This window comes from Macrobrachium nipponense, chromosome 41, assembly GCF_015104395.2.
Source record: "Macrobrachium nipponense isolate FS-2020 chromosome 41, ASM1510439v2, whole genome shotgun sequence".
NCBI lineage: Eukaryota > Metazoa > Arthropoda > Malacostraca > Decapoda > Palaemonidae > Macrobrachium > Macrobrachium nipponense.
Window position 1 is genome coordinate 28,557,361 of NC_061102.1, and position 14,096 is coordinate 28,571,456.

Below are 14,096 nucleotides of genomic sequence, written 5' to 3' on the forward strand. Positions count from 1 at the left end.
AAAGCAAAACAGAATCATTAGAATGGTGATATGGACTGTCAAAGATTTATTTTTCATGGTTGCCAAGTGCCAACATGGAAAAACACCCAAGTATGATGTGTAGGGTGGATATTAAGATGAAGAGGATGGTATATATAAGTTAAATTATTCATAAGATAAGGGCTTGAATTAAACCCATAGGGCACACAGTTCCCCTCTCCTCAGCAGTTTTAGCTATTCAGTTGGCAAGGGTATAAGGAAATGATTTTTTTATCTTTTATGAATTTAGAAATTCTACACATTATGCCTTATCAGCATTTTATGATCTCTTGTGTATCAGTTCTGCTCCATTGACACTAAGTCCATGTTTCCAGAGCCTGTTAACAGAGTGTTTGCTTTTATGCCCCTGTGGTCACAGCAAATGCCACTTGGCATTCACTTCTGATAAAGTGTTGAATATGGCTATGATCTCATTACTCATCTGTGGTGTAAAAATATAATAAAGTAAATAGAAAAAGAAAATTGCATGCATCATGAAATGCTGAATTAATGTTTTCAATTGTTTGTTGTAGGTAATTTGTCTTGATGTTAATTACCTAATTATTATACTTTGACAGCCTCCTTTCAGTCCAGCAAGATTTACCGGGCAGATTCTAGTGGCAAATTCGTGGAGTTACCTTATAGCTGCTGCAGTGCCAACAGAAGAAATTTTTGGCTACTCAATATTATGGCTTATATACTTAGCTCCAATTGGCACAGCACTAGGTAAGTGATATAACATTTATATCTAAGTTGTGAGATTGAAAGCTTTCTTTAGTTCTTTACTACTGTTTTTCTCATGAATATTGTAACCCTAATTTTAGCAATATGCAAGACTTGTCATAGTAATATGATATGCATTTGTACTACAGAACCCTATAGTAGTCAGTTTTGTGCCTTACCAAGCCCCATTGTAGAGGTTTTTAAAGGTTCTTCAAAGCATTCCTTCAGTCTAAGCTGCATTGCTCTATACCTTCAGGGAAGTGCTGTAATAGTGTAGAAATGGGGTTCATTGGTCTTCTTAATTAGTTTGTAACATTGTACCGTGATGATGATAATAATTAATACAGTAGGTCCACCACTGTGCCATAGGTTGATTCACCGTTATCGGCGCTTACTGTGCTGTAAGTTGATGTTGCATCAAGTTACAGCGCCATTAACTTGATGCCTATTCTTGCTGTTAGCATTGTCAGTGGCGCTGACAGCACCATAACTTTATGGAACACCAAGTTACGACACTGTAAAACACTGTTAACGGTGCTCAAAAAGTGCCGTAAGATCGAATCCGCCTTAAGTTGGTTACACTGTAATAATGATAATATGTAATACGTATTTATGTTTAGAATCAGTGATTGATATTTAAGCAATTTATTTGATTATCTGAAGTTTAAGATTATTGTATTACAGAAGTAAAATACATAGTACATTGAAAAGTCAGATTATATGGAACTAAAGCTACATACATAATATGTAGTGTTTTTCCATACCATACTTTGAAAATTCAAGTTATATGGATATAAAGGATGAGTATTAGCATTTTTCCAGAGGGGAATATTTTTTTAGGGAGATCTCACTTTTGTGTTCTGTGAAGGCCACCATAGGTTCCAATGTTGTTTATCATAGTAAAGTAGGAAGCCAGAAAGAAGTACAGAAAGGAAAGCCTTGAGAGATGTTTTGTAAGCAAAAGTGTTAAAAGATCTAATGTTGATGTTGTGGCATAGTGCATTTAGTACAGTGAAGTCCATATTATTCTGCTACCTCTGTATTTAAGGGATGGAAACTAACAAAGGAATTTTGGAAATATAGTATGTCAATACTTTAATTCATCAGTTTTATTTTCTGTGATGACTCGGTTTCGTTGTCATTAATTTTCATTTATCAGTGATAAATAACTAGAATTAGGCTGAAGATATAAAAGTTGTTCAAACATCATATGAAATTTCATGTGAGTTAAGGTTTTCAGGTCATCTTGCGTCTAAATTATTTAACATCGTAACTAGTATAGCCTGAAGTAGGCTTATCTTGTTTTTTCACTCCTAATATTCATCTTTTGGCTATATTTGTACTAAGCTAATTTAAAACTTTACTTTCATATGCAATTTCAATCTATTTGATTTCCAAATGTTGTTCAACCTACATATTGCTTGATTTGCCTTATTCAATCTTTCACCAAATTCCATCTTAAGAGAGAATGTTATTTAGCTATGTATTTGAAATTGCCACAGTGACCTCTTAGTTTCTTGATTTCTTCATGCTCTTGAGATATGTTTTTCACTACAATGTCTTAAGATGTGAATAAAAAATTGACTCTAATGGCAGGATTTGGACTAGCAACAGATATGATAGATTAAGGTTAACATTTACCACGTGACCACAAAGATGGATATAAACTTTATTCCATTACAGTAAATTGGTTAGCATAGCTGATGAGCTAATAAAGGTAATTCTAAAAAGATATACATTCTGATGTGTTCCAATTTGAATTGTCATTGTTACATTACCAGTTTATTGGTCAAAAGCATAATTTAGACTTCAGTGTATAGAACTTCGTCACAATGTAAGCTTACATATTTTCCAGCTGTGTGGAACATTGGAAATATTGGTCGGGAGCAAGGTAGCTTGAAGTCTGCTATGGTAGGAGCTTTCTTAGTGTTCCCAGCTTCTTTGTTTTATCCTCCTCTGGCAAACTGGAGTGCTGTATCATCCACCCTTATTTTTAATCAGTGGGGAAAAAAATGGAGAAGACATCCATATTCCAAGAATTCTGTTTGTAGGTAAGCAAATTGGTATTAATGTAATAGTTTCTTTTTTCTGGCACCCCTGAAGTAGAATTTTTTTTTCAGCTTTCACAATCCTACTCTGTAAAGTGTATTGTTTATTGATCTGTTTTATTGTATGACTCCTCCGGTATGATGTACCCCTTTCTCCCCAACTGCTTTTATGCTTGCCAATAGACACCTCTGAATGATCTGTAAAGAGTTAGTTTTCAAGTTAGGATACTCATTTTTTATTATTTTAAAACTGAATAGTCATAAATTATCATTGTTAGAAAATAAAATAACAAAAATGAAAGACCTGAATGATCAGTTGAATTAGCTAAACACACAAAATGTTTATATATTGTGTAGGGGCGCTGATTTCTCTTCCCTTATGACGATACCCAAAAATATGTCTACTATATATGAACTTTTTCCCCACCCATTGAGTTTCTCAATGAGAGAAAGCCCAAATGAACTTACATGACAGATTAAGTTAGAGAAAGAAACACTAAGAGTAGTTTTGCGTACTTTTGGTATGCTGCCACCAGCTGTGGTGTTTGTAGCACACTAACAGCAAAAAAGAAACAAACAATGCAAAATAGGAGTTAAAAAAAGTAACTAGTGCAATGGAATGTATGGTAACTTGTTTTAAGAAGTGAGTAGGTAATGATTTGCAACATAGGTTGATAATGCTTGTGGGTGGCAAATTGAAACTGGCTTACTTACAAACTTCCAAGAATGGTTTTATTAACACTAAAATTGTACAATAGCATTCACTGTTAAATGTACATAATCTCGACCACTGAATAGCTTAATGAAGTAAAAAATACCCTTAACCTTCAATGGTCTCCAATGCAAAAGACACATATGCAGTATCAGTAGAAAATAATGAGGTAGCACAAAAAAAATAAAGTTTTGCCAAGGTTAGGATAACACTCGAACAACTTAACCGTTACGTTTCACAGACATGAGATTTTGCCTACCTTCGCCTACATTACCATATCCTTAAAATTCACCAATTCTCAAAACTCCATATTGACCACAGAAAATATTCTTACACTGACTTTTGAGAAGAATACAGGGTACGTATAATATACTAGGAGAGATGCTTTCACATCTTATTGCATCCTGCTGCACGCAGACTGTTCTCCCCAGACAAAATATCAAGTCTTGCATTTCTTTCAAAACAAGGGACTGGGCTTGATTTCACTCTTAACTTGACCGGGAACAACACCCTTGGAGCTTGTTATTCACCCCTGAAATTGTTATTTCACCCCAGAACTTGTCTGAGAGGGAAAAGAAAAATCTCAGTTCTAAAAATAAGTTTAACTAGGCCAGCACAAGGTTCTGCAGTAGTGGGTATGACTTATAATTGCAGGAAAGGTTATAACAACTTCCCTTTTAATTGCTTCAAGCTCAATTAAACAAACTTTCATTATCTGTCGTTATCATAGGAACTCCATTTATTATTTAAAGTCTCTTGAACAAAAATTGATTCATGAAATGACAAAAATATGCAATGTAATATTCTTTGTAATGTTTCACATGTAGACAGACAAGCCTTACCAGGTACCATTTTATACCCTTCTAGTAAAGCATCTTTACTCTGAGCAAGTAAAGAAGATACATGAGCAAACTCAAATATGATATACTGAAAGACATGGTGAATACATTGAATAATGCACATTAGCAGATTACCGCTAAGAAGTCTAGTACATTGTACTATACGACAAAGCAAAAGGAACAAGATACAGAGCACTTAGTTTTAAACTCATACGTATTATTAATCCAATACTAATGTCATTTATTTAATAAGTTGTTTGATAGTCCAACATTTTATTGCCTCTTCAGTAATCTTATACATTGTAGTTGTCACGAATGTAGAGAAAAACCACTGTAGTTGTCAAGAATGTAGAGAAAAACCAAAAAAAATAAACATGCACTTTGCTGTACTTGATAGATGGCACAGATGACATTGGTGGCTGAATTTCTTTTTCTTTTGGCATGTTGGGCTGCTACAAGAACTTGTCAAGAGTGATCTTAATTATTGTGTTCTTACACAACTGAGTCATGCATTGTCCCCATAATCTAGGCAAAGTGTTCAGCAGTGGGATCCATCTCAAAAAGTGCAAAGACTTTCTTAGTGTTTGCAAAAGCCTGCTGTATTATGTTGATGGTGAAATACTGTGTTTCTTGTATTGGTTCCTGCTCTACTTTGAGGCACTGTTCCTCATGGAACCCCACCAACTCCTCATTCATTGGTGGCTGCTTATCTGTCTCAAATAATGAGACACAGCATTCTCCTCCAAGTCCATTTTTCTTCTAGTGTATTTTAATTTTTTTTATATTCAGTACATGAAATTGGAAATAGAACTCCCAAATTTCCAAGTAATGCGTGTCATTTTCTTGCTTTTACACCTGTCACGTCTAACTGCATTAAGATTCCATTTCAGTTTGCATTGGCATTTGAAAGTGGCAATTTATTAATTGTGACTGCAGCCAGTTACTCATAGCCTGCACTTGACTTTCAACTTATAAGACATTTTCCTTAGTGAATTTGAATTAACCTATTTTATTCAAAATTTTTCTTTTATGCCAACAAATGCATATATATACTCTGAGCAGTATGCTGAGCCTGTCTGAGCAGTATGCTGAGCCTGTTTATATTAGGGATTTGAATTTATGCAAATTCTGAGATACTTTTGGCAGGGGTAATGGAACCAATAAGCCAGTGACAGGTGCATGGAAAGACTATAATATAAGGTGTTACACTAATAAACAAAAGGTTTAAGTTTCTTTAAAAGTCCTCTGTGCAGCAGTTTGGATTGGCAGCTACTATTGTGTAATATTTGTCTCATTTGTGATTTTATGATTATGAAAATGCCATTGAACTTTATTACTATTTTTAACAGTTATACCAATTATTTTGGAAAAGATTATGGCAGTTAAAGATTGATCTTTTGATACTGTTTCATAGCCATGAAAGATAGGCTTATCTATGAGTTTTTTCTTTTATGAGAATATCAGAATATACATTTGATTATCCTGTCTAATCTCATGCTTTGTTTTCTCCACCTTGTCAGGCGTCTGCTGGTTTTAGGATTATGCGGCTCTGTCTTCTTTGGACTGTGGTTTTCCTTTTTGTACTTCAATGCCACAGTAACAGATAAAACTGGCGAGAGAATTAAACTACGTGATGCAGCTGAGAACTTCCTCAATTCTCCCATGTTTTTGGAGTTCAAGAAGAATATGAAGGAACTCTACAACAGTATAATGGAAGATGGTTGGCAAAATGCATGGTCTAACTTTGTTGAACTGTTGGACCCACTTGGTGAAAGACACGCTTTAAAAGTAAGATTGCAGCAGATTTTATTAGTAGATGCTATGGCAGATGTTGGTACTTAATTACAATATTTTTACCTTTGCATTTAAGAAATGTAATTTTTCTCCTTTTCTTTTGCCAATTCTCTTTTTAGGGGTGGGGTTTTCACTACAGTATTCATTCTATGGTGCAGTATAGGCAGTTATTAACATAATTTGCATCTTCCTTTTGCCCTACTTGCTCATCATCCATTTCCATCAATCTTCTTTAACTTGCCTGTTTTTCATTTTCACCTCTCATTAAAGAACTAATCCTGTAGGAAGCCCTGTGAAATTCTAGAAATGTGGCTGTGTTACCTTTTTAAATTATTTTGTTAATAATTACAGTGTTCCCCCTGTGTTTGCGGGGATGCATACCAGACACACATCCCCCCCCCCCCCCCCCCCCCCCCCCCCCCCCCCCCCCCCCCCCCCCCCCCCCCCCCCCCCCCCCACCCCCCCCCCCCCCCCCCCGATCAGAATGTTGAAACCCCTATAAAAATGCTTAAAACTACCTAGTTTGGTTAGTTAAAACTTAAGAAAACCCCAATTTTTTTAATAGTTTTCTCACAAAAAGTGCATTTTATGATGAAATTGATAAAAAAGGAATTTTTGGATATTTTTCATAGAAAAATTCCACGAATAGGTGAATTTTCCGTGAAAAATGGGGGTGCATGTATGTTCCTGAGAGAAATCTGCAAATACGTAAGTCCGCGTATCCAGTTTGTGCAAATAAGGGTGGTTCACTGGAATTCCAAATTAATGTGACAGCCCTATTCCCTAATGATTGATAAACTGAGAGGGAACCCTTATTCCATAATTAAATGCTGTGTTGTAAAAGTATGCCTAAGGAGGCTAGGAAGGAAGCAAAGGAAAAATTACTGGCAGGTAAGCAGCAATAGCCTGGATGAAATGGAAAGATATTACAAAATTAATAGTATATAAGTTTCCCCTTTTCCCACAATGCTTCGTTTATAGCAATTTTTTTAATAACTCCAGATGCTGCTTCAGTTTTTTATGTTATCACCACATTTCATTAGCATGGTGAAAATGAACTGTTATCATGCTTTCATCAATTGCAAGCTAACTTTTAATGTAAATAGTTAACGGCCATAAAGAATTGGACTTTGAGGAAATTATTAGTTCATTCTTGCTATTAGCAGTATTATGTTTCTAATATGATGAGCTACCTAATGATTGTTCTGTATTTAGACTTGGAATTTGTATACATAATGCATTTTTGAGTAGAAATATGTATATTATTTGGTTCTCATGGCAAATATAATTAGGTTTATTTTTTATTATTACAATTATATACATATTCCCATTCTAGTAGTAAGAGCTTATTTTCGTGACATATTTTCAAGTACATTAGAACAAAATCATTTTTATTTGTGCCTCTTCTATGAAAATTAGTACAGTACTCCACTGAAAGTAAACATATTTCCTCTTAATTGTTTCTTTATTGATTTGGGACAGTTTGAAATTATTATACAGTACTTTGTATATTTAAAATTGTCTGAGATCCTGATGCTGTCTTGTTCTGATGGAACATAAATTTCCTGAAACCTGACTTAATTTTTTTTTCCCAGATATTAGGGCTAGAGAGTGGGGCCTCTCAGGAAAATATCACTTCAGCTTATCGAAAACTGGCTCGAGAATGGCATCCTGATAGGTGAGTGCTTATATTTTTTCAAAGATTTTTGTCATTAATCATAGTTTTGTTCATGAAACTTACCTGACAGAGATATATATAGCTGTATTTCTGACGTCCGACAAGAATTTCAAAATTCGCGGCACACGTAGTGGGGCGGTCAGGTGGTAGTACCCATTCCCGCCGCTGGGCGGCGGATATCAGGAACCATTCCCATTTTCTATTCATATTTTTTCTGTCGCCGGTGCTGCAAACATCTGTTTACAGTCCTCCGTCTAGGATTTTTTCATTATCTCGCTTAATATTATCTGGATTGACTTTTGGTATCGACTTCTGGATTGTTGGATTGGCACGCGGAATAGTGGATTGGTTTTTGATTTTGGATTGGCTTTTCTAGATTCAGTATGTCTGGATCAAGTTCGGGAAGTTTCAGAGTGTGTGTGAGGAGTGAATGTAAGGTGAGGCTTCTTAAACCTTCAGTTGATCCTCACACAGTTTGTATGGATTGCAGGGGGCATGTTTGCGTGGTTGATGATCGGTGCAATGAATGTAAGGATTTGTTGGATGATGATAAATGGAGGATGTATGAGACCTATCGGCGTAAATTAGAGCGCGATAGAGTCAGGAGGTCTTCCTCCAAGGGCAGCTCTACTAAAGGTAAGGATAGTAACATTTCTCCTCCTCTAACACCAGTAGATTTTGCCCAACCTAATCCTGTTTTGTTGCCTTCGGGCCCAGTGCTGTGTCTGGAGAAGGTAACACCCTTTCTCTGATTCTAGAGTCTATTCGTGCTCTCGAATCTAAAGTTTTGGCCCTAGAAACCGGCCCAGTGAAAGTTTGTGTTAGTGCCCCTAGTGTTTGTGGAGGGGGCGTCAGATCGGCCCCATAATGCCTCTAGGCCTAGACCTCTATCGGAACTCCCAGGACTCAGGGAGTGGGTATGTCGAAAGCCGCAAGAGGGTTACGGGGGCTCCCCACCGATCTGGCGTCCCTTCGGCAGGCCTTGTTGCTAAATCCCAGGCTGCCAAGGAGCGCGCACGAGCGCGTATCCTGAAAGATTGCTTTTCGTCCTCCGAAGCGTCCTCCCCGCGCAAGGGGTGGAGCGCTCGGAGAGACTCGCGTCCGTTGAAAAGGACTTTTCGCTTTGAGGACGCTTCACGTCCTATGTTCTCCTCTTTCGTCAGAGGGACGCTTATGACGCCTTTGCCTCCTCAGAAGAGAGGAAGGCTTTCTACCGATGAGGACGTTCGTTTCGTTTCCACAAAAAAAGCACAGGCCCCCCCGCTGTTTTCACCTGAGGAGGCAGATAGCTGTACCTGCTAGAAGGAAGGAGGCGTCCCCTCGCCCCTCGCCTTCTCGCAGTCTCAGTCCTGCCCCTTCTTTTGCTCCTTCGTCACCTACGAAGGATATCCTTGTGTCCTTCAGGACCAGATTACGTCGCTGATGGCTCAGAGGACTTGCCCAGCAGCAGTCGAGCCTAAGCGTAGGAAGGACGTTCGGCTGCCCGTCAAGAGGACGAAGCGGCCGCATTCTCTCTCAGCTCGCTCGTCTCTCTCTCCGCCTCCGGATCGTCAACGTTCTCGCTCTCCTAGCAGATCTTTTACTCTCTCAGGAGAAGACGCTCGTCAGGACGCTCGGCTGTCGAAGCAGGACGCTTTGCGCTCTCGGCAAGTAGCGGTTGACGACGCTCGGCAGGACGCTCGGCGTTCTAGACAGGACGCTTTGAGCTCTCTTCAAGACTCTTTTAAGGACGCTCGGCAGGGACGCTCGGCGCCGCAAGCAGGACGCTTCTGGTTATAGACAGGACGCTTTTGAGGACGCTCCGCAGGACGCTCGCCGTGTGAAGCAGGACGCTTTTAGAGCGAAGCAGGACGCTTTGGAGACTGCAAAGCAGGACGCTCGCTTGTCTAAGCAGGACGCTTTTGGCGCCGCTCGTCAGGAAGCTCGCGCTTCCTTTCGTAGAGGAGCTTCTGTTAAGACAGTTAACGTGGCTTCTAAGGATGCTTCTCTTTCGGAAGATGTCCGTGCACCTAAAGATCAACGTACGGCTGCTTCCGTACCTGTAGTGGATACTTCCAACCACGGAAGTCTTTATTCAGGAATTGAGCCTAAGGGACGTAACTCCCTCTCCTGATAGGCGTTCTCCAGTTCCTCTTAGGGAGGAAGGGGAGCTTAGTAGTCCAGGGAGTTCCGTAGAGGAAGAACAGGCCGGTAGCTTCAGCTGTCTCGGACTACAAGGTTCTTGTTAGGCTGTTACGTTCAGCATTCGGGGACAAGTTCCAGCCGACAGCCCCTAGGTCTCCTCCCTCACAACTTTCGTCGTCCACGCCCGTAAAGACCCCTGAATTCGTCGAAATGAAGCCGTCTCTGTCGGACCAAGAGGGCGTTTAAGAAACTTCAAGACTTTATGTCCAGAAGGAAGGATCAGGGCAAGACCACTTTCGCCCATCCACCCTCTAGACTCGCCGGGAAAGGAGGAGTTTGGTATGAGACCAAGGAGGATGTGGGGATAAAGGTCCCTTCGTCCGCGTTGGGTGATTCTCCAGTTTAGTGGACGCCCAGAGGAGGTCTCTCTTAGCGTCTGCTAAGGTGACCTGGACTCCGGTTGAGACTGACCACCACTTGAAGGGACCTTCTTCGTACCCTTAATGTTTTTAATTTCCTAGACTGGTGTCTGGGAGTTTTGGACCTTCAGTCTAGAAGTCCTGATTCTCTCAGTCTGGGGAGCTGTCCAGCGTGTTGTCATGTATGGACAAGGCCGTCAGGGATGGTTCGGAGGAGCTAGTTTCGAATTTTGGAACTGCCTTCCTGAAGAAAAGAGCACTGCTGTGCAATTTTACTGCTAAGTCGGTATCTCCCGCTCAGAAAGCGGAATTGCTCTTTGCGCCTCTTTCGGACCATCTCTTCCCCCAGGCTATGGTAAAGGATCTTGCACAGATTTTGCAAGAAAAGGCGACCCAGGACCTCTTGGTTCAGTCTTCAAGACGTCCAGCGGTTCCTTCCACGTCAACATTCAGCAAACCCCCGAAGAAAGTCAAACCCTTTCGCGGGGCACCCCCCTCGAGAGCAGCTCCTCGAGGGAGAGGTTTTTTCGAGAGGAAGAGCTTCATTCAAACCGAAAAACAGCAAATGAAGATCTCGTCCTTCAGACACCAGTCGGGGCCAGACTGGAATTCTTTGCGGAGTCTTGGAGGCAGAGAGGAGCGGATCCTTGGACCCTCAAGATAGTAGAACGGGGGTACAAGATCCCTTTTCTTCATCCTCCTCCTTTGTCTTCAACTCCCAGAGACCTCTCTCCATCCTATCAGGGAGAGAAGAAAAGTGTTCTTTCGATCTCTTAGACCAGATGGTCGAAAAAAGAGCGGTGGAACAAGTCTTGGACCTAGAGTCACCGGGCTTCTACAACAGGATTTTCCTAGTGCCGAAGCAGTCGTCAGGTTGGCGCCCGGTCCTGGATGTGAGCAGGCTAAATCTTTTTGTAGAAAAGATAAAGTTCAGAATGGAGACGCCTCAGTCGGTGCTGGGAGCATTGAGACCTGGCGACTGGATGGTGTCTCTAGACCTGCAGGACGCATACTTCCACGTCCCAGTCCACCCTCTTTCAAGGAAGTACCTGAGATTCGTCTTGGACAACAGGGTTTGGCAGTTCAGAGCCCTTTGTTTCGGTCTCAGCACGGCCCCAATGGTTTTCACAATGATTATGAGGAATGTAGCGAAGTGGCTCCATTCGTCAGGAATCAGGATATCCCTCTACCTCGACGATTGGCTGATCAGAGCGTCGTCGAGGCAGAAGTGTCTGAAGGACCTTCAGTTTACGCTAGCCCTAGCAGTCTCTGGGTCTGTTGGTCAACACCGAAAAGTCGCATCTGACCCCGACACAGTCCATCGTGTATCTGGGGATTCAGATGGATTCAGTGGCTTTTCGGGCGTTTCCATCCCAGGAACGTCAGCGACTGGGGTTAGAGAAAGTCGCAGCCTTCTTAGAGAGAGAAGCTTGTTCGGTGAGGGAGTGGATGAGTCTGCTGGGCACCATTTCCTCACTAGAAAAGTTTGTCTCGCTGGGAAGACTGCACCTCAGGCCTCTCATTCTTCCTTGCGGAAGAATGGACGTCAAAAGGGGACCTGAATGCGATCCTAAGGATCTCCAACGAAGTAAGAGTACACTTAAGATGGTGGCTCGCCACCCCCAGAAGTTACGAGAGGGCCTCTCCTTAAATCTTCTGAGCCCCGACCTATGTTGTTCTCAGACGCTTCCACTTCCGGTTGGGGAGCAACACTAGGGGGGGAAGAAGTGTCAGGCTCCTGGGAGAGGGGGAACAGGTAGCCTGGCACATCAATGTAAAGGAACTGGCAGCGATATTCCTGTCGCTGCAGTTCTTCAAAGAAAAACTGTCAAGCAAGGTTGTTCAAGTCAACTCGGACAGTACCACAGCCTTGCGTATCTAAAGAATCAGGGAGGGACTCGCTCCAGATCCCTTTTTCTCCTGGCGAAGGAAGTTCTGCTATGGGCAGACGCAAGGCACATCAAGATCCTGACAAGATTCGTGGCAGGGGTTCAGAATGTCAGGGCGGACCTTCTCAGCCGCCGGAATCAGATTCTACCAACAGAATGGACCTTGCACCAGGAAGTCTGTCAAAAGTTATGGAAATTGTGGGGACGTCCTCTAGTAGACCTGTTCGCTACATCAAGGACGAAGAGGCTTCCTCTGTATTGCTCCCCGGTTATGGACCCAGGGGCAATTGCAGTGGACGCGTTGCTCTGGAACTGGACAGACCTGGATCTTTACGCCTTTCCCCATTCAAGATCATGGGGGACGTAATGAGGAAGTTCGCAGCGTCAGAAGGGACAAGGTTGACTCTGATTGCCCCAATGTGGCCAGCAAGAGTGGTTCACGAGGTCATGACGTTCATTGTGGACTTCCCAAGAACGTTGCCCTGGAGGAGAGATCTACTCAGACAGACCTCACTTCAAAGGTTTCACCAAAACCTCTCCGCTCTGGCCCTGACTGCGTTCAGACTATCGAAAAGCTGGCCAGAGCGAGAGGCTTTTCAAGGCAGCTGCGAGAGCAATCGCTAATGCTCGAAGAGCCTCTTCAAGAGCTGTCTACCAGTCTAAGTGGTCTTCCTTCAGGGCATGGTGCAAGAAGGAAGGAATTTCCTCTTCCACGACCTCTGTGAATCAGATAGCAGATTTCTTACTCTATCTAAGAAATGTGCAAAAATTGGCAGTTCCTACAATCAAGGGTTATAGGAGTATGTTGTCTGCCGTTTTTCGCCACAGAGGAATGGACCTCTCGACAATAAGGATCTGCACGATCTCTTAAGGTCGTCTTTTGAAACTACCAAAATTCCACAAGCAAGACCGCCCTCATGGAATTTAGATGTGGTGTTGAAACATCTGATGCTAAGTCCCTTTGAGCCTCTCCATGAAGCTTCTCTAAGGGACTTAACGAGGAAAACGCTTTTCCTAACTTCTCTGGCGACGGCGAAGAGAGTTAGTGAAATCCAAGCGTTCAGTAGCCTATGGGTTTCAAGGGAGGACAGCGCTGTCTGCTCGTTGAACCCTTCTTTCTTGGCTAAGAACGAGAACCCGTCTAATCCTGGCCAAAGAGCTTTGAAATCAAAGGAATATCGAGTCTCGTGGGTCAAGAACCAGAGAGAGCCCTGTGCCCTGTCAGGGCTATCAAGTTCTATGTGATAGGACTAGAGAGATAAGAGGTCCCTCAGGTAATCTCTGGTGCTCGGTGAAGAGACCGGATTTGCCGTTGTCGAAGAATGCTGTTGCTTTCTTCTTGAGGGACGTCATTAAAGAGGCTCATTCATCTTGCCAGAAGACTGATATGAGCCTCTTTAAAGTGAAAGCTCACGAGGTCAGAGCCGTAGCTACCTCTCTTGCCTTCCAAAGGAACATGTCTACCAGAGATATTCTTGATAGCACCTTCTGGAGGAGCAATTCAGTATTCGCCTCACATTACCTCCGGGATGTGAGGACGATTTACGAGAACTGTAGTTCTTTGGGACCTTACATTTCGGCAGACACAGTTTTGGGGGCTGAAGGTAGCTCTCTCCCTATCCCTTAGCTTAGTTAGGTTAGTTTATTGTGTTTTTTGGTTTGATGGTGAGATCTTCTGTGAAAATCTCCCATCCATAGTGTTAATATCAGGGGTTTTTTGCGTTAGTTGGTCAGGTGGTGGTAGGTTGCTGTGTTACTGCCATATGTTTGCCTAGATGGTCTTGTCACATTGTGGTCACGCCCCCGTTGACAGAGCATCCAGATGAGCGCCAGCACTACAGGTCAACACCAT

General features: G+C 41.9%; 1 protein-coding gene across 5 annotated transcripts in view; it reads left to right on the top strand.

The window, feature by feature from the left end:
- Positions 1 to 14,096, top strand: part of LOC135212640 (dnaJ homolog subfamily C member 22-like) — a 78,659-nt gene that overhangs the window by 29,242 nt on the left and 35,321 nt on the right. For all 5 annotated transcript variants that reach the window (XM_064246239.1, XM_064246236.1, XM_064246235.1 and 2 more), the window contains 4 exons: positions 597 to 744; positions 2,597 to 2,792; positions 5,861 to 6,128; positions 7,730 to 7,812. In XM_064246239.1, the coding sequence (XP_064102309.1) occupies positions 597 to 744; positions 2,597 to 2,792; positions 5,861 to 6,128; positions 7,730 to 7,812 (695 nt within the window). The remainder of the gene's footprint in view (positions 1 to 596; positions 745 to 2,596; positions 2,793 to 5,860; positions 6,129 to 7,729; positions 7,813 to 14,096) is intronic.